At 43.2% G+C, this 21,513-nt stretch overlaps 1 protein-coding gene across 1 annotated transcript in view; it reads right to left on the bottom strand.

Moving 5' to 3' along the window:
* Positions 1-21,513, bottom strand: part of CUX1 (cut like homeobox 1) — a 250,222-nt gene that overhangs the window by 62,184 nt on the left and 166,525 nt on the right. The window contains 3 exon segments of the mRNA XM_039562956.1: positions 2,458-2,646; positions 5,180-5,284; positions 16,889-16,937. Coding sequence (XP_039418890.1) covers positions 2,458-2,646; positions 5,180-5,284; positions 16,889-16,937 — 343 coding nt within the window.

The following is a 21,513-nucleotide window of genomic DNA, read 5'->3' as shown; positions in this document are numbered from 1 at the left end:
AGAACATGGGATAACAAAGGTTCAAGCTGTGAGACAATCTGGAGGAACTAATATCTTGCACTAAATATCAACCTGGTTAGTTCAGACAAAATATATTCCAACGACCTCCAACACACAAAAATGCAGGAGCCAGAGGGCAGAAGGAATGGACTGGTGGCTTTTCTGCACATCAAATTTGCAAATATCCCATATTAAAGAATCATCTTGCATTTGTTGTGTGAATGAACCCATGTCAGAGCATGCAGAGATTGGGTCCCTCCTTATGTTATTTAGAAAATATAATTACTACTGTATTATTAAATGAAGAGGGATAGGTAAATAGCAGGGGCTGTACTGAGGAGCTCAAAAAATTTAAATAACCCATTAGATTAACACTGTAATTTAGTTTAAGTGATCAGCTCACATTACTGAATTTTAACTGGGTAGAAGGGATGTTCTAGCACCCAGCCACAATGGGTTAATACAATTAGAGTGAGAAAAGTCTTGTTACTAGAGGACATGTTTTGATCATTAGATCAGATGAAGATAAAGAAGCAATAATTTTGAAAGTATTTCTGTATTGTTTCATTAAGTCATAGAGTATTAAACAATTCCCCCAAGATACAGGCTGAGAACATTGCTTTAATTTGTGAAACTGTGAGTCGTTTTTTTGTGGAGGAAACCATTAAAATCTTTGCTATTTCAGAAGCAATTCCTCCATAATCAAACAGGAGATCAACACATCATCACTGAGATTTGGTGCTTTTGTACAACATGTGCCTGGCACAGGCTTTCCCAGCACTTTGGGGTGAGAGTAAGTATTTGGAAATATTTTTATAGTTGCAACAAGTAAGGTTAAAGAGGGTTGAAATGACTAAAACTTTATCAATAGAGGCACTGCATCAGACACTATCAACAGAAAGCTAAAGACAGAGCATTAGCTGGGCAAGGCTATGAGAAAATGGAAGGAGATTACTGAAATGGAAATCAAAGACTCACTCTGTCATTTCTGTGATCCTACTCCCTTTGAAGTTAATGGCTAAACTAATACTGACCTCACCAGGAACATGCTTTATTCAAAGAAAATCTGTCAAGTGCAAGGACTCAAGATATTTTCTGTCAGGCTTTATGAAAAAGTAAAATAAAAAAATCCCCCGAACATGGGTGTAGCCAGCAAAATGTGTCTCCCAAAACCAGGGCAGCTCCTATCTCCCTCAATAAAAGTGGTGCCCACATGGTGACAGCTGGGCAGAGACTGATCCTGTCAATGTAGTTACATAACAGGTCTCCTTTGCTCCACTGAATTTTCATAAAAATTCTGCAAAGATGGCTTAAAACATGCAGAAGGCACTGACTGCAACACTTCAGCTTTCATTCCTAACAGGTCTCTCTCCATGTGAGTTATGCTCCACCACAGCAAAACCAGTAACTGCTAAAAAATGTCAGAATTAGAGCAATTTGTAAGAGTTTCAATTGAACATTAAATCATTCTGATAGAGCAAAGCTGCCCACGCCACAGTCAGAGCTGAGTGGGAACTATCAGCCTCCTGCTCTCAGAAAACTCTCAGACTATCAAACCTGCAGAACGACCAAGTCTTTAATGGAATAGATAAATTTATCTTGTTTACACTTCGGAGCTCATAGATGGTGGAACAATGAAGGAGACAGGAGTTACAGGAAACTGATTCATACCCCACGTCAGGAAACATTTCTCATGCTCACTCAGAGATCAGAACTGTGTGGGCTCAGCACAGGGAAAGTGAAGCTGCCCAAGACAGAGGTAAAAGGGTCACTCAGAGAATTCTCAGCTCTTCTTTCTGGTTCTAGGGCAGTGCTGCTCGTATTCAAATGAGTATAAGGCCAGATTGCTAATTATAAATGGGAATTATTGTGCAGCAAATACACAGTTAAAAATAATTAAATGGTTATTGAAGCTAAAAGCCTTCTCCATGTCCTGATTTTACTTGTTTCTATGCCCTAAATGATACACTTCCCACTTCCAGTGGACAGAACTGGAGGAGGTAGCAGGGAAATTCAAAGATAAACCAATTCATGGCTAATCTTCAATTTGAATCACTGGAATGGGAATTAAAAGTTTGAAAATCTAAGAGGGATTTTCTGTGCCTTTTCAGTTCAACTGTTTCATTACATATCCATGGTCAATGTATGATGGGGTTTGGTGGTGATTTTAATCCTAAAGGTAGCCTTGTTCTGCAAAACCACATTTCAAAACAGTAAGAACTGGGCCATTTAGAATTCAAAAAACCTGTGATCACTTAGAAAACAATACATCCAGAGGCGTGGGATGAGATGTATTTGAAGGTCCCCTCTAACCCAAGCCATTCTGTGATTCCGTGAATGCCACAGAAACCAGAATTCAGCCACATCCTGAAGAAGCTCAGAACCACAGGAAACTCACACCAGCAAACCCCAATATCATCATCTCCATGATACCCTTCGGGCAGAACTGAGCCTTACTTTGAGTGTGCTGTTCTTGGCCGTCAGCTGCTGCTCCAGCTGGGAGATTTGGCTGCTGGAGTTCTCCCTCAGCTTGGTGAGGCTGCCCTGGAGTCTCTGGACATCTTCTACGAGCTGGGCGATCTCCCGCTCCTTCGCAGCCAGTTCCGCTTCCAAGCTGGAGCGTGTCAGCACCTCGATGGCCTGCTCCTGCAGGGAAAAAAGGATCAGGCCACAAAAATGAAGAAAAGGCAACAAACCTAAATTCAGGGCAGCTTGGCAAGGAGCAAACACGGCGTTGGGTGGCACAAGAAACAGACACTTCCTAAATCTGGGACTGCTGTGATTGACATCGGGAATCTGGAAGATGAAACTCCCTACAGCCCAGGACAGCTCTCTGGGGAAACAGGAATAACAGAGGGAATAAATTTCCCTATTTCGTAAGTGCACTGGAAAGATGCAGCCGTGAAAGTCAAAGGATTCTATTTAGATCTATTTATTATTAATAGCCCAAATGCTTTGACAACTATGAAAATCTGTGCTTACAAAATACTAATCAGATAAAATATTCTGAAGTAATGGAGCAGAATTTCTTAATCAGGAACGGCAGAGCCATGTGCCTGTGGCTCTCTGCATGCACACTGCACGTTTCAGGCAAAATTGTCACAAATTGCCCCAAACTGCTACTTCCAATGAACTTGCTCCTTGCATGAAAATTGTTCATGTTAACATTATTGCAAGCATCCCTCTGTGGGGAAGATGAGAGATGTGACAGCTCTAAGACAAGGCCATTCTCCCTTTGGTCACCACTTTCAGAAACTCCCTTTCCTAAATCTTCCTTCTTCCAGTTTCCCACAGCTGTAAAATCTGTCCTCAAGTCTGAAACTTCCTCCCTGGACTGACTTCCTGGGAGGACAATGAATCAGAGCGGACAGAGAGGTTCAGAAAAGGCAGATCCATTCAGAAAAGATAATAGAGACTAATTGTACTATCTCTGTCCCCTTTTGTGCTGGGAGATAACAGCTGTGATGCATCAGGGAGCTCTGAGCCTCCTCCATGGAGAATGTGAGGAAACCCTTGTGTCTGTGTGGGGGGCACAAGGCAGCCCAATGAGGGGCACACATTCCATTAAAGAGCCCAAAATGCATCTCACAAAGGTTAATGGCTGCTCCTCAGAAGCACCAGTGAAGGAGGAGAGAATCCATTTAGCCAGAGGGAGATGATGATGGTGAGCACTAAACTAAAGATCTATGGTGAAAGAGCTGAGAATTCACCCCACTGACACCCTGACGACTCAAGATGACACTCCAGCAGATTGAAATATACTCCATACCCTCTTTTCTGGGAATAGAGGAACAACAAAATCCCCTTTTCCATATCTTCTAAACCTTCAGCTTGATTCTCAGTGACTACACCCTGCTGCACTCACAGAGAGCTGCATGTACGAACAGCAGTTAACAACGCTCTCCTATTACACTGAATTATACTTTTAACTTGAAAAAACCTCTAATTTGCTTGCATGAAACATCACAAGTTGTATAATCATCTGCTGCTTGTGCCTATTGAGACTAGAACGTAGAGTCTGAAATAAGATAGATAATGATCATTTTCATCCTGCAGTAGTTGTCATATTAAATATAAATGAAGTGCAGAAGTACTATTAAATACAAGAAAGACCTAATGTTAAAATAATGATAAGACTAGGACATGAGATAGGAAGAGGCAGGTAATTCAGAGTTACAAGTGATATTCAGGCTTTTTATTTTTTGTTTTGCAGCCTGCTTGTCTATCTTTTGACTTCTCTGAGAAAATACTGCGTTGTATTAATAGACAACCAAACAGATCTGGAGGACTTATGGTTTGTTACTTGTTCTCTGCAAATGATTTTTAAAGGCAGCCATGTGTTCTTCTGCTACCAGTGTCAAGCACGTATAAGGCTTGCAAGGAAAAAAAAGCAATGATTTCTTTTGTTTCTTAAATCTGCTGCTTAGAAGTAGACTAAATTTCACTTAATTGCAGATTTACATTTAAATACTCCTATTTCTCCTTTGGCAAACAAAAATCAAAGTAATCTGGTTGCTCATCTGTGATACCTGTTCACCCAGGGCCAGCTGGAGCCCTGGAACAGCCAGCCCCCTGTGCCTGCAGGTCCCATCAGCAGTTTTGGCTTTATTCAGAACCACATAGAGGAGGCAGCAAGCAGGAGTGCAGGGTATCTCCTCAATTTTCCAAGGATTTATAGGTGTAATTCTCAGTTTAGATACAGCCAGTGAAAACTGGAGTAGTATCAAATTTATTTCCAGTTTCTCTGACAGCCCAGACACAGAGTAAGGGGAGGCAGAGTGGGCAGGGAAGCTCTGGGTCCCCCTGGGATGGAGCCCCACACCTCAGGGCCCAACAGGCAGGCACGTGCTGATGGCCACCAAGGCTCTCTTGCTGCCTCTATTTCCCCTCTACTGATGCTCTCAGCCATGTGAAATCATTTCTGAGAGTTGTGCTGTCCACCTGGACCAGGCAGTGATGGATCACCACAGAGCCAAGTGACCTCTGTCCTTCCCGTGGTCTCCTCCAGCCACCAACCCCCTCAGAAGCTGAACCCCACCACAATCCCACAGGAGCACCGTTCCCTTTTCGTTAAAATACGACTTCAAACAGCTATTTTTATAGCTGTGGGCATAAATTGAAGGAGCTGTACTGCAGGAATGTCAGAAACCTGTAAGAGTCAGTAAATATTTTCTCTCACCACATCAGGTGCCTTCTGGATCTGCGTAGCAAGTTGGAGAGATTTGTTAGCTGATGAGAGCTGCTCCCTTAAGGTCTCTGCCTCTCTCTGAGCCACCTCTGCCCTCTGAAGGAAATGAAAAGGGGTGAAAAGAGAAAGTACATTCAGTTTAACAACTGACAATTATTACAAGAACATTCATCAATTCATGCCTGACTGAATATAATTGATTTTCCTAAACACTCAACCTAATAAATGTTAGAAAAAAACATAGAATGTGATGGATTTTTATTTTAAACAGTACAAGGAAGAAATAATTGAGCGATTATGACAGTAATTTAACGCTAGGAGCAAGGAATCCCCTGCTGATACTAATGCTGCGGCCCACTGAATTTCCCAGACTGAATAAATACAAGTGGAAATGGAGTCTTTTTATTCAATTTCTTTCTATTCTCATAGACCAAGCAGATTTTATTGCAAGACTCCTCATGGGAATAATTCTCACGGGCAAATGCTGAATAAAAAGATATTCTGACCACTCTCTCAAACACACATACAATGTTGTGGGCTGTCTTTCTGCAGTAATTATTCCCTACAACATGAATTGTTAGATTCTGTTCTTTCAGCAGGTCTGTTTATTCAACAATATTTAACCCTAAAGTGACAATTTTGCACAGCTCAGTCACCAGCTGCTGAGGATTTACGCAATAGCTGATAAGCCCCTGACTTGGCTACTGGTCAAAATTCCCATCTAAATATTGAATAATAATAGAAAGGAGAAAAGCAGAACGACGAGGAAAAAATGTCTGTACAAGAGTTTGGGCAGAGACAGATGGATCAGTAACTTCAGGCAATAAATAGCAGCAAAGTCCTTTTCATAACTGTCTGTAAGCTTCTGTTAGAAATGGAACAAAACCTGGTTCTTTTACAATATACACTCCTCCTGGCAAGCAAGACTGTCTTCTCTCTTAAAAAAAAAAAAGGTATTTTATTGTTATAAAACCACGCTGCTTTCCTCCTTGAGTAATCACTGCTTTTTGCCTGGGCTACTCCATGCAAATCATGCTGTGCTTTCAGAAAACAGCCAAAATAATTTTCCATCTCCACTTCCAAGACCTATCACCAATTCTACCAAACTCATCAGCTGCCACCAGTGAGGGTCAAAACTTTTCTTGACCAGAAGGATAAATCCCCACTGCCATTTATAAGCCACTAAAACTGCCATGTTTTGTGTGCCTGACTCCTTGCTAATCCTTTGGAAAACCTAGCTCATCTGAAATAGTGAATATAGAACACAGAGCAAATATAAAGCCTGTAGTGAATATAAAATTACAGTGAATACAGAAGCTATAGCAAATACACAACTTACAGTAATATAAAGCCGATAATGAATATAAAATCTATAGCAAATATAAACCCTACAGTGATATAACCCCTTCAGCCCTGTGTGTGTGTGGTCTCTGACTTCCTCACCAGTCAAAGCAGACTGTGCATGTTTAATCAATGAGTAAACTAACAGCAATCAAATACTAAACGCATCATCTGCGCTATTTGCTCACAACATTGTATTAAATGATTTTGCATAGGTTCTACAGCTGTAATTAAAATGTGATTGTAAAAAGTACAGTGATGCGGCTCCAATAATCAGAGAAGGGGACACAACCTATTGTGTGCTTGGAAAACATGGAAACAGCAATAAAAAAAGGCACAAAACGAGGGATTTATGTTGTTTACGCAGCTGGATAATATTAGGATAAATACTGAGCTAACAACACACATTGAGATAAATTATTTTCTGGTACTTTATTAGATGTGCAGCTACATATATTGATCTAATAACTGCAGAACAACTCCAGCAAAGCAGGACAAGTTACTGCACTGTGGCACTTGCTCTTCCATCTACTGCTGTATAAGTAATGGGTTTTGCAGCCTTGAGCAATTCTGCTGATGGCTTCCATTCAGTGCAGCATTGTTTGGAGAATCTATTCAGCTCGCATGCGAGCAAACCACAGAGGATATTGCTAATAGGTGGTACATCTGCATATACAGTGAGCTGTCAGCTGCCCTTTCTGCACAGCCTCCCCAGCCAATTCCCAACACCTGTTGTGATCCTCCGAATAATACCAGACAAGATTTCATACTAGGCATTGTTAAAAATACATCAGCACAAACTCTGGGCAATTCTGTCTGGGAAATACTGGTCAATTTTCCTCTTTTTTTACCCCTCTCACAGAATGGAAGCTTTTTAGAGCCAGAATTACAGATGTGCTCAGTGTCTGGAAAGCACTTTTGGGTGCTATTGCAATATAAATTATAAATGACACACAAAACCCTGCTAAAAGAATGGTAGTTTCAAATTTGAGCACTTACAAGTTTGGAAAAGCCAAGCCCGAGGCTGGTGCTTGGCCATCCCCCGTGAGGGTTTCAGGTGTGGGATGGCACCACACAGGACCTGCTGTGGCTTTTTCCCAGGGAGATCCCATCCACCTCTGAGAGAGACATGGCTTGGTGAGCAGATCCTTTGCTTTGTCCTCTTGTTCTGTGCGTGACCCCTGCACTTCATTTGCTCCGAGCTAAACCCGCTCTCCCCGCCGATGGGATTAATCGCTTCCTCATGGAAGCTGTGCTGCACCACCACAAGTGCTTCAGGATGTTAATGAAAGCACTGGCACAAGCCCTGTTTGGTGCTGTTTGGGTTCCTGGAGCCCCTGGCACATCTCCCTGCACGGCAGCACTGACTGGAGGCTCCCAGCGTGGCAGGACCTGCCCCTGCCCATTCCTGCACCGAGACCCCGCGCAGAGGCTGCGGTGCTGCTCCCCTGCCAGACCCTCTGGGTTTGCCTCTTCCACTCCCACCCCTCTCTGCTTGTCGCTCTGTCCCCTTCCTAATTCATTTTGGCTGCTGGAAGCACCATTTCTGTCTCCTCTGTGTTCCACAGTGCCTTTAGCTCCAGGCAGGCAAAACCCAGCTCGTACCTCGCACGACCTAATGAACATTCACAAACTTCCAGAATGAGCCTTACCCCAACGATTTCCTCCTTCCTCTTTTCCTCCTTCCTCTTCTCCTCGCTGTTTCTTCTCCAAATGTCCTCACAAAAGCTCCTCCAAGTGTCTGTGTCCCGGTGTCTCTCCCCATTCCCTCCCCACTACCAATCCCTCTCCCCTTCCTGCTCCCATGCTGATGTCTCCAGTCGTGGCAGGGGCAGCCTGGGGAGCATCTCCCCGCCCTGTGCCCCCACAAAACCTTACATCACACCCAGAAAAAGCAAAACCTGCCTGGTTAATGTTCACCCAGCTGGAGCAGTACAGACTGCAGCGTGCCTGGGACAGGCACCGACAGCAAAGCCTGAACAAATTCAAACCAGATTCTGCTGAGTTTCTGTGAACTCTTTTCTCCAGACTCTTATAGGCTGGCCAAACTTGAGGCTGTTTTTTAATTATTATTATTTTTTAAAAATTTTTTCTACTTGAAGCAACAGAAGATACAACCCTGAGAAAAAAGCAAACCCTCCCTCGTCAAACCCCTGCTATTAAATCCGGGCACAGCAGGCTCCTCACCAAAACAGCAAGAAAAACTCGTAACATCTGGGGGAGAATGGATTTTTTTTTTTCTAATCTTGTTCTTAAAAATGGTTGAACAATTTTTCCTGAAGTAAGAAAAAAGAGCGCAGCCAGAGACAGGCACCCAGTATGGAAAATGGCTAAACCCAAGGAATCTTGCACAACTGGGAGCCACTGGAAAAGTTCACAAAACCTTCTGTTTGTGTGAAACTGTCCCACTTCAGCTGAGAAATACACAGAGATTTATAGAATCACAGAATGGCTTGTGTTGAAGGGACCTTAAAGATCATCCAGTGCCACCCCTGCCATGGGCAGGGACACCTTCCACTGTCCCAGGCTGCTCCAAGCCCCGTCCAGCCTGGCCTCGGACACTTCCAGGGATCCAGGGGCAGCCACAGCTGCTCTGTGCCAGGGCCTCCCCACCCTCAGAGGGAAGGATTCCTTCCCAACATCCCATCTAACCCTGCCCTCTGGCACTGGGAAGCCATTCCTCCCTGTCCTGGAACTCCAAGTCCTTGTCCGAAGTCCCTCTCCAGCTCTCTGGGAGCCCCTTCAGGCACTGGATATGCCATAGCATAGCTGCTTTTCCTGAGTCAGTGCTAAAACTCTTGGTTTCTTACTCCCAAATCCTATGCACAGCCTAAAAAAACCCCCTCAATGACCAGTGACAGTCACACTAATGGCCTTGATGGAGCTCATGCAAATCCAGCCTTGCCCAAAATCCTATTTGTCAGGATAGTTCAGTCATACAATTCCTCCTAATTCCTACTCTGCTGCTTTCTAGTACAGAACTACCTCCCTGGTAACAAAATATTTCAAAACACTTCCATTTTCCTTCATACAGCGGGTAAATATTGTACAGCTCACAGTGGAGCTGGGAGGTCACGATCGTAACGCTGCCATGTGCTTTCCAATTAAAGATAGAAAAAAAAAGCCTTACACAATATACCCAGTTTAAATTATTCTCCTTGTTTCCTGACAAGATAATGAATAGCATGAACTGAGTGCTCTTCTACTTACAGTAAAATGTTAATTTGATCAAAGACCAGTGGTGTGAACAGTAAAATGAGATACTTATGTGAAAAAAAATGTATAACCTTTCCCTTAAAGTTCCACCAGCCAAACTGTATTTCCTTATTCCATGCTAAATTCAGTGCTGTATGTGGGAAAATCTTCCTATGGGCGAGGAGTGGGTATTATCACAAGTAATTCTGCTGCAGTTAATGAGCCTGGTTATGGCAGCAATCACCACGCTTGGAGCTGACATTCGGACTTGCAAGCTGCTGCAAAAGCTGCGTTTTTCAGAGTACAACATCAATTAAAACACACTGGTTCAATGTGCTTTAATTTCCCAACTTTTCAGCTATAAAAATTTGCTATAAAACCTTTAGATGGCCCTTACTTCCACAGAACAGCAGCAAGGTTAGCAGAACATCAGGGACATGAAAGATTTTTCAGGGCTCTGGCACCCGTTTTTCCCAACAATGGAGAATTACATGGAAAAAAAGAAAAAACTCCACCAACCAGAAGAGGCTGGGTTGTCTTCATTCTTGTCTTCAGGCTATTGCACTTTCCTCTGTGTGCTGAAAGGCTGCCAGATAAATGTATTCCCAACTGATAGCCAGGCATTTGCAGGAAACCCGTGTTTGCATGAAAAAAATGTTATCCATATTTTGCCTTTATACAGAACTTCTCCGTGCAAGGATCTCAATGCCCTTTGTAAAGTAAATGTTATTATTCCCACTTTACAGACAGTGAAATCCCAGGATTAAGTGAATGACTTCATCTGCCATGAAGCAGTGTAACTTACTTGGATCCATGGAATGGTTTGGGTTGGAAAGAACCTTAAATCTCATCTCATTCCACCCCCTGCCATGGGCAGGGACACCTTTCCCTATCCCAGGTTGCTCCAAGCTCCATCCAGCCTGGCCTGGAGCACCTCCAGGGATGGGGCAATTCCCCTGGGTGATGGCACACAATGAAAGCATCCAGCTCACTGCCAAGGGAGCCAGAAATAAAAGCAAATCCTCTGGCAGTGTCTGTGCCAGCCTTGGTGCGATGCAGGAGTCATGGCAGGATGAATTCCCTTCCTCATGGAAGTGCAAACCCAAGGATGCCTCGTCAGGGGTGTGGTGGGTCACAGCAAACCCCCCGAGCACCAGCACCACCTGTACTGTGTTGCACTTGTGCTGCTGAGTGAAAAGGGGAATTTATTCCATCTGCTGCTCAAAACCATACATATTTTATGGCAATCTCACTTAGCAGGAATATCTTTTCCAACCATTTTCCAATGTGATTTGTTGGAGACAGGAAGGTGCCATACCCAAGGAAATAAAAAATAATCTTGAGAGCAGCACTTCTGGTAAAACACCCTGGTGAGGTTTGCTTTCTACTTTTATAGCAGACACTGTTTTATGTATTTTAGTGGCAGTTTGGCTCCAAAAAGTGCTTAAATTCACAAACCCTTCCTCTACAGACTTTAAAACCCAACACTACATTTCTGTGGAATAAATGGTATTGATCCAGTCTAGATTCTTTAATAAAAGCTTCTGTATTTTACAAAGTACAGTTTTCCTGATTTATTGGTAGCAGAAGTTTCTACATTTGACTTTGTTTCCCCAAGTAGAAATCTGGGAGCCCTATCAGCACTGTGAAGACAGAAAGAAAACCAATGGAAACATTTGGCTTTTCTAAGGGCTAACAGAAGAAAAAATAAATTAATTCTTCATTTATAGCTTACAAAATACAGTCCACACACACACACAAAAATCTCATGTCCTCTTTCTGTTACACTCTCAAAATGTAAGGATACCTATACTTGAGTCTGCTTTTCCAATCTATTTCCTCTTCCAGATTAAAATACAATAACCCAGGATCAAACAACCCTAACCAAAGTTCTTCTCTTTTTGTTTTAAAAGTGAAAAAGCACTTTTTTCTTTACAGAAAGCTCAAATTACAAAGCCCATTAGATTTCTTTTTTTTTAAACTATGTGATCAGTGTATAAAGCCAGAAAAGAGATCTGACTACATCAATGACATGAAGCCAGAAATTTTGACTCTGTATTAAAACCTTAAAATAAGCCTTGCTGTCATTTAAAAAATTTAGAACTCCAAAATATTTCTGTTTTCACAACCTAGGAATTATTCTGTCCAACAAAAACCTCCGTTTTTCTCAGGCACAACTGGATGATTCCAGGTTGCTGGATGAAGTACAGAAACAGAACAATAATTCATTGGAATAAATTTGTCGTCCCAAAAGATTCTGTGACTTTGCTGCCATAAATGCTTACTGGAAAGGTGTAAACTTGAAAAGGTACAGGAAAGTGCTAACCATAAATATTTGTCTAAAATATACAGTAACACAACTGTAACTGCTGTGAATGCAGGAAAGTACACTGGAGCTTCATTAACTTCCCTGATTGGAAATTAGAATATTCTGGGAATCAAACAATAAAAAATTCAAAGATGCTGTATCCCAAACTATGATAAATCATTTATTTTGACAAGTACGGGCAGTTCAGTTTTAATTATTTATTCTTATACTTCGTAGCATATCAGAAAATATGCAGTGATTTATTGTGCAAAATGAAATCTTAATAAAATGAGTCCCTTCCCCAAACTACAGCATTATTAAATCTTCATGGAAATGCAGGGAGAACTCGTGGGTTATGTTATCAAGTTTTGTCATCGAGCTGCTGGGTTAATAAAGTGAAAATGAGCCATTCCTATTGTATTTGGCTCTATTGTGCCCTCAGTCCTGCACAGGCCTGAACTACTTGAGTCCCACAACCTTGGGGATGAGGAGAGGGCTGGACAGGGATTCTGCACCCTCCTGCTGTCTGGGAGATGATGCAGTTGCATCTTTTACCATGAAAGCAGTGGGGATTTTGGCTTCAGACCTTACACCCCTCCTAAAGCTCCATGGCAGGAGCTAACGACTCCTTTCGAGGCTGGTGCAGCTGCACCAGACATTTTAATGCACTAGTCTTGCCCTTTTTTATGTAAAAAAACCTCTCATGACCTTCAAAGGGAAGGGTTGCACCCATGTCACCCTCACAGTGAGTGTAACTCAGGGTATTCTGAGCTTTGCCAGTCAGAATGGACCAGCCCTGACATAAAACCTCACTCAAGGTTGTGGATTAATGGCACTGAGCACCTGGATGAGCAGCTGAGAAAGAAGGGGCTGTCATCACCCCTCATCTCCAGCACCCACCTCTGTCCCAGCGAGGGATTAATTTCTCTCAGTATTACGTTTTGTGGGAAAATTCAGTTTACACCTTGAGTTAATGACACAATGGAGAGGGAGGGAGCTTTGCGGTCACTACCCCTCCTTCTCTCTGAGCAGAAAATTGCAAAGCTCACTGGTATTTAAAGGCAATTATTTTGATGAGCCAGTAATTTGTTCTGGGGGTGGTATCACGCAAAGCAGCCCAGAAAGCTCCTGCATGAAAAAACTTGAGGATGCAAGTGAGGAAAAACAGTGGGAGAAGAGAGGTGATGGAGCTGAAGATAAGAAGACTGGTCCCTGCTTCACCCAACAGGACACAGGGGTGGGAGTCACAACATCAGCTCTGTCCCTGCGGGTTTTATCATTTTTATGGACACCTGGACCACAGTCAGGGAGCCCCTGTTCCTGCAGAACTGGAGAGGGAAAGGCACTCCCCACCTCACAACAGCAAGGGAAGTTCTGAAGTGCCAGCTCTGGATTTAAAAAGGGCACTAACTGGGAAAGGCATTTTCAAGAAATGTCAGATATATAAAAATTTACACCAATTTCCCCCCATCTTCATTGGAAACATGTAAATTTGTGCTCTGAATCCCAGTCATTTGGGTCAGTGCTAATTCCAGAGCAGCAAAACATCACATCCACATCAGCAAGGCAGTCCATGAGCAAAGCAGGAGTCGTGCTGAGCGCTACTCTTTAAAGGTAGCCTTAATAACAGGGAATGAGCACTTACTGAAATGGTAAAAGGAAATGTTAATTTAACTATTAAATACACAATTAGGTTAAGTACTTGTTTCTGCAATTGTCACACTTCAGCCTGATGCAAACTCACTTTCTGGCCTGTGCAATAGATTTAATTCCTTCCAATATATTTTTTTTTTTTTCAACTAGAAAGAGGTAAAACACAGGAATTGCTGCTACAAAGATTAGATATAATTTATCAAAACGTTTTATAAAGGTAAAGCATCACACAAGGCAAGGACTCTACGGGGATGTTTCAGCAAATGAGCTGAAACACTGCAGCAGCTCCTGCTCCTCTCCAGGTGAACTTTCCCTTGCCTTCTCCAGCTCCTCCAAGGCCACAGAGTCCTCTTTGTGTGCCCCACAGGGCCCAACACAAGAAAGACACGGAACTGTTGGAGAGAGTCCAGAGGAGGCCACGGAGCTGCTCCAGGGCTGGAGCCCCTCTGCTCTGAGCCAGGCTGGGAGAGCTGGGGGTGTTTATCTGGAGAAGAGAAGGTTCCAGGGAGACCTCAGAGCCCCTTCCAGGGCCTAAAGGGGCTCCAGGAGATGTGGAGAGGGACTTCGGACAAGGGCCTGGAGTGACAGGACAAGGGGGAATGGCTTCCCACTGCCAGAGGGCAGGGTTAGATGGGATATTGGGAAAAAATCCTTCCCTGTGAGGGTGGGGAGGCTCTGGCACAGGGTGCCCAGAGAACCTGTGGCTGTCCCTGGATCCCTGGAAGTGCCCAAGGCCAGGCTGGATGGGGCTTGGAGCAGCCTGGCACAGTGGAAGGTGTCCCTGCCCATGGCAGGCAGTTTGGAACTGGATGATTTTTAGGGTCCTTTCCAACCCAAACCATTCCATGATTCTGTGATTTCCATGCTGTGGCTTCTCTCACGGTTTGCTGAGCTGCCTCAAGTTGCTAAATCCCCAGAGAACAAATGAGGCCCCTCCATCCCAAATCCAGGCCTTTCTGCACTTACTGAGCTCAGTGGGCTCAGTGAAGGATCCCCCAGCTGCCAGAGCTGCTGTTTGGGAGGGGATGGGACTACAGCAGCCAGAGCGGGACGAAGAGCAGAGGGAGATGGAGAAGGGGAGCCAGAACCCCCTCTTCTGGCTTTCCAATAGCTCAGATGAACGGCACGCTGATTTTATGTACAGTCAGATTTTGCAGAAATACAACCAAACTAAGGGTTACACACATAAGCAGTTATAAATTTTACCTAATTACAAGAAAAGCACCACAATAAAGTAAAAAACAAACCCAACCCACATTGCAGCTTTGTACCAGTTAAGATAGAAAAATAGCCTTTCTGGATAAATAGGTATAATCCATTTTAGGAGGCAATGAAGAATTCAGAAATACCTTTTTTTTAACTACAGACCCCCTTTAGACTGAAGGAAAAAAACCAACTCCTGGGTAAATCATTGCAAAATGTACTGCCTTTGCAAAAATCACAAAATAATTCTACCACAACATTTTTAACACCTACATCATTTCTAAAAAGTCTACATATTTTCAAATAATTACTAGCACTTCCATAAATATTTAATGCCATCTACAAAAGTTCTTTGACAGAACTAAAAACCCACTGTACAAACACCAGTTTGCTTTTACTGACTAAATAATCAACTCAACAACAACAACTTACAAATATGATTTTGGCTTCATTAAGACATTGAGATCCTGGAGTGCGTCCAGAGAAGGAAACAGAGCTGGGGAGGGTCTGGGGCACCAGGAGAAGCTGAGGGAGCTGGGAGGGCTCAGCGTGGGGAAAAGGAGGCTCAGGTGGGACCTTCTCTCTCCCTACAACTCCCTGGAAGGAGGCTTTAGGTGGGGGTCAGGCTCTGCTTTCAGGTAACAAGTGATAGGACAAGAAGAAACGGCCTTAGGTTGCTCCAAGGGAGGTTTAGGTTGGATATCAGGGAAAATCTCTTCATTGAAAGGGTTGTCCAGCCCTGGCACAGCTGCCCAGCGCAGTGGTGGAGTCCCCATCCCTTCAGGGATTTCAAAGCCCTGTGGATGTGGCACTTGGGGACATGGGTTAGTGGTGGCCTTGTCAGTGCTGGGTAATGGTTGGACTGGATGATCTTGGAGGGCTTTTCCAACGGAAATGATTCTGTGATTTGTATTTTTCCAATTTTCCAAGAACTAATGTAAAAGCCAATGGCACTTGCTAGACTTGACAGCTGCAGCAGGGGAGCGTGGGGGCTGAAAGATGACCTGGCAACAGGGAAAAGACAAAACAAAACAGCAGCTGGAGCAGGGGGTACATTTTCAACAGGATCAGTGACCTGGTCTGGCTCACACAGCCACTGCTGACAGCAGGACCCAGGGAGGGGAAGGAGCTGCCACAATTCCTACTGGAAGGGAGCTGCTCTTAGGTGAACTTCAACTGGATTATAAATCCATAGCCTGGGAGATTTAAGACTGCAATCTCTGATCATACGTGGTAGAGGGATTAATGAAGCTCACTGATAAGCAAATGCCTGGCTGAGGTTTCCCTCTGAGAAACCACCACCCACTGGCTTGTGGAATTTCCATTGTCATGGGAATCCTGCCTGGCCATACACATCTCCTCCATCACCTCACTCCTTCAGAAGGATTCTCTGCATGGGTGTTAGGTTTGTTAAAACTCAGTATTTGTGCCGCTCATGTCAGGAGTGTGCACTGTGAGGGATGGCCAGAGAGACATTTCACAGCCCAAATTAACATCTGCAGGAACAAATGACAATTTCTTTGTTGTCCTGCACAGAAAGAACAGTCTGATCCAACTCTTGCTAAAAATTAATATGCCAATTAAACACAGCAGAAAAGGAAGGGGAAAGAAAAGTCTGGAGAAGTCCACAAAAGCTGCAGCCCTGCCACAGCCATAGGGCAGAGGCCCTTTAATTTGGGCAAACCATTCACCTGCATATCTGAGTAGGGGCCAACATGACGGGTTTAGAAACATAAAGCCAAGAATAACCATAGTGGGAAACGTAAGTTTAAATTATTAGAAGGTAAATATATGGCAAACACTGCTCTACTGTGCACACAATCCTTACAGAGCATCCCTAAAGAGCTGTATTTTGCTCAAAATTTGCATATTTTCTTACTCCACGCAGTTATGACTGCGAACTGCATACAAAAGAACTGTCATGAAATCCAAACGAGAATTAAAAAAGAATACTCCAAGTCACACTTAGAATTTTATGGCAGACTCATTTGAAATCCTACCTGATTCGCTCTTTCAAGGTCTGTCATGATCATCTCGATTTCATCAGCCCTGGGAAAACAAGAGAGCAGAAGTTTTGTTATCACACAGAGAACGGCTGCTGCATGAGCTCAGGCAGAGCAGCAGGCACACAAATAGCACCAACTGCCAATATTTATTTGTAAAAGGACACAGTAGGACTGAGCAGCTCATCTCCTGGCTGGTGAGATCCTCTGGGGTATTCTGGACCAGTCTGCAAGTCTCCAATTCTTTTGCCTGTTCTCTTTTTGCAATGCAACAGGCAAATTGATATCTGAGCATATTCATTGGATCTTTGAAGGTCTTACTCCCCAAAATTCCAGGCAGTGTAATTTTTGCAACACACAAAGGTGCTGCCCAAGTGATAATTATGGAGAATTCAAAGACTGCAGATCTTCAGTCAACTCCCCATATACACAAAAGCAACCAGCTATTCTTCTGTTTCAGTGTGCCCAGAAGTTTGGTTCTAAATTTGGCTAAAAAAAAGAATCAAGAGATCAAAGAGACCAAGAAATATAATTTTACATTACGTGGAAAAAAGGGTTTTTTTGACACAAATTGATCAAACTCTAAATTTAGACTCTTCATGCACTTCGCAAAGCTGAATTGGAAAGTTAAAGGGTTGAAAACTATACAAATAGTCAATGAAACAAGAGATCCTTCAGATTGTTGTGTAAGGGAGCAGCTCGCAGACGTGACCCCTTAAAAATCAGAATTTCTAATACTTCACTCACACAAATGGAGCCAATCCTTAAGCAATCTTTTCTTATCTTCACGCTCAATCACGGGCAAGTATTTCCCACTCAGGCTCTCACCTGGGAAAGGTACCAGGAAAAGGGCTGACAGCCCTAAAAAGTATGTTCTGTATCAATATAATAAGACATATTATTCTCCCCAGACATTTTGCCTGTCTTGTATGCCTGGACCATATGGAAGCAATAAACACTATCCTCATCTCCTCTGAACAGCAGCTTTACCAGCAAGTCCTTTTGCAATCTGCCAACACCATAATGTCTGGTTTTTGTTTTTAATCTGTAGCAGATCATTATCAGCAAAAGCTGTGAAATACTGGAATTCCCTTCCTCTGCCCATGCAGAAAAGTCAGGGTTTGTTTTTTCTGCTGATTCCCACAGAAGATCCATTTTCCTGTGCAGGTGTTCGTTAGGAAAGATGGTTAATTGAAGTACATCAGGGTTCTGGCACACTCCACACTGGATCATTACAGTGAATATTGACTTATTCCTCAGCAGTGTTTTAGGCTTTTGGGTGTACACTTAGGGAAATGCAGCAAAAGATCATAATCAGTAAATGTGCATGTATATAAATTAATGGAAAATTATTTTAAATTACAGCCTTTAACATTGTTGGGGCAACATGAACTGCCTTTTGAAAGAATCTTTTGGACAATAATGGTAAACAGATTAACATGTGTTTTCTTGTGCAGGAGAAGCAATGTGCTCTTACACTGGGAAGAAATCCTGCACACCATGTTTGGAATTAATAAATAATGGTCATTACTTACTGAACTGAACAACCACTGCCTGGGCAAAAAAGGATTCAAGGGAGTAGCCACGAGACTGACCTGGACACACTAAAATCAGCCTGCAATAACACTTTCCGTCTCTTTGGCCTCTGCAGTTGTGAAACATCTTGTGTTTTAGACTCCAGGCCCAAAAAACTTATTAACCCACTTACGGAAATGACAGAATTTCACGTGAAAAACAAAACACGTCCCAAAGCCCATGCAAGTGACCCCACTGCTTATCTGTAACACAGGTAAGAGGGAAGAGAGCATCCCAACACACTGAAAAGATGCTTCCCAGCATTTCACAAATATTTTTAGCTAGGATAGTTTAAGGATCCTCTTTATATAAGCTTATGCATTCAGGCTCAATTTACGTGTGAATGCCTCAGGTTATATGGAGCCAGTAAATGATGTCTGGATTATGTCACACGCCTCCCAAATCAGAGCTGGGAATGTCCCATCCCAGCACATCGGCTGCAGCTGAAACCAATCCAGCTTCCTCTCCTTCTCTGGGGGGTGAGGAGAACAATAAAATCCCCGCCTTTCCTCCCAAACAGGGGGTGCCAGGTATCAGCCAAAGGTCTGGAACACTGCAGCACCTAAGAAGAGCGAGAGACTCGGAAGCAGAAACCCTGGGATTGGGAGAGGATGAGTGCCCGGCTTTGGGAGCAGAAGGTGGGGTTTCAGCTCAGCCAGGGAAACTCTTTGTTTTCTGGCAGAAAGAAAGATGATTCTGATGGAGAAAAGATGAGTGGGAAGGGGCAGAAGTTTGAGGGGGTCTGGACCCATCCAGGGACTTTCAGCCACCTTTAAAGGGGCAAGGTAAGGGGAGGCAAAGGTCGGGAAACTGGAGAAGACAGAGGAGCAAGGGAAGGAACAGAGGGCTATCTGAGGCCAATGGACAAAGGGGAGAGAGGACCAAGAGCAGTAAAGCAGAGGAGCACCCTGAGCCAGAGGAAGGGTGGGTGGCTGCCAGGAAAACACAAGATGGTGCTGGAAAAACAAGGTAGAAAGGCTCAAGCCTGCATTTAAAATGGAGAGAAATATTAATACTGGTATTTGTGTCCCATTTCGGCCGGGGTCAGGATTTAAGAGCTCTATTACAGCACTGGGATACACAGCCAATTACAAAAAGAAGCAACTGAGGATATAGAATGCCATAAAAATGACATTTGCGCCCTTCAGCGTGCACAGATAATTCTGACTGAATCCAGTAAAGTGTCAAACTGTAGCCAAAGGCAAAATTGTCCCTTTGTCCTTGTATCCAGACACACCAGCTGACTGATCCTGAACTCCCCTCTCCCTCCTACGTTTTCTTCTCCCAAGCTTTTCAGCACACCTAATAGAAGGATGTAAGATCTCCAAAAAAATTCAAGCAAAACACCTCCAGCCTAGCAGTCTGCACACCAATGGAGGGTAATGCTGCAACCATAAACGTTATCTTTAAGTAAAGTAATGAATTAAATTACTCTGTATTCTTTCCTAGCACAAGTGTCAACAGCATTCAGGAGAATCTTCAAAAGGAATTCAGGCTTTTCATTTTAAAAGCTCAACTACCACATCAGTAGCTGGCACTCAGCAGCCTAAAATCACTTATTTGAGCAAGTCTCTAATAGCTGCATTCACTGTTTGCTCAGCACAAGTATTTATTATAAAATAAATTACAGTTCTCCCACCTTTTATGCACTCACAGAAACAACCTGCATCGATTTGTTGTTTACAAAGGACTGTGTCAAACTCAGACCTGTCAGGCACAAGGCAGCTCTGCTTGGCTCACTGAACGAGTCCCACACGGGTCATTTTTGATGTATTCACCCTCCACTACATTTGCTCATTTTCAGCCCTTCCTATTTCAATATCCCTCTTTATTTCAGTGGAACAACTTGGCAGGCAGAGCACCATCCAGCTCCGGGCTTGTCCTGCAGGCTTGCACTGAAAATCTGATGGGAATCTCAAAGGGAACAGTGACCTTGGAAGGGACCTTGAAGATCACCTTGTTCCACCCCTGCCATGGGCAGGGATGCCTTCCACTCTCCCAGGGTTGCTCCAAGCCCCAATGTCCAGCCTGGCCTTGGGCACTGCCAGGGATCCAGGGGCAGCCCCAGCTGCTCTGGGCACCCTGTGCCAGGGCCTCCCCACCCTCCCAGGGAAGAATTTGTTCACCTAATCAGCAAATTTGTGGTTACACAGAATCTATTTGTAACCAAAGTCACCCCATGTGAACCAAAGTCACTTTTAGGAATCAGAGATCTGATTATTTCACTTTTTACTTTCTTTATTCTTGAAGAAACACAAACCTTGGCCCCTCATGAACGCCTCAATTCCCCCATCACTCCAAGAGATGAAGGCAAGGAGAAAACCCCCCAAAGTTCCTTCTTCAGACAGATACAGAGAATGAGGGTAATTATTAACAGGAAGACATTTTACTAAAATACACTGATATTTATGGTGGTTACACCAGATTTCTACATTGCAACCCAACGTTAATCAGGGTTTGGTCAAGGGTGATACTTTCTAAACATTAACACAGATCATGAGAAAAAAAGTGGGGAAAAGCTGTTTTCAGGAATAAATGTTATCTACCCTGTGTTTTTGCATTCCACAGATAATATAATCATTTATCTGATCTAGTTCCTTATAATCTCCATGGCAGAGGAAAAGTAATCATGTAAGCAAGTCAGTTCTTCAGGGTGTATTACAGCTTGTTCTAAGTTTCAACATTTTCAGACTAAGGAATTTAGGGAATCAAATTTTAAGCCCAAGCATTCTAGCTACAAAATCAGCATCACCACTTAAAAAGAATCTGAAGTGTTGAAACAGCACGACCATGAAATATTCTATTATTTCTTCTCTTGGTACTGTGTTTGAAGTGAGAAACAAAATGCATTAAAAGCTATAGATTTTACAAGGTATAAGCTTTTACTAGTCATGAAACAGCCCTCAAAGCTAACATGCTATCTATAAAAAACAACTTAAGGAGTTGAAAAAAAACCCCCAAACCACCCCACTTTTCAATTCAATTGCTTATGGGAAATAAAAAGTGCAGAAAGGCTCGATTTTCATTTTAAGATCAAGAAAACCGAT

Source organism: Corvus cornix, chromosome 19 (assembly GCF_000738735.6).
Source record: "Corvus cornix cornix isolate S_Up_H32 chromosome 19, ASM73873v5, whole genome shotgun sequence".
Classification (NCBI taxonomy): Eukaryota; Metazoa; Chordata; class Aves; order Passeriformes; family Corvidae; genus Corvus; species Corvus cornix.
The sequence above is the reverse complement of the archived record's forward strand: the minus strand, read 5'-3'. Positions and strand labels throughout refer to the sequence as shown.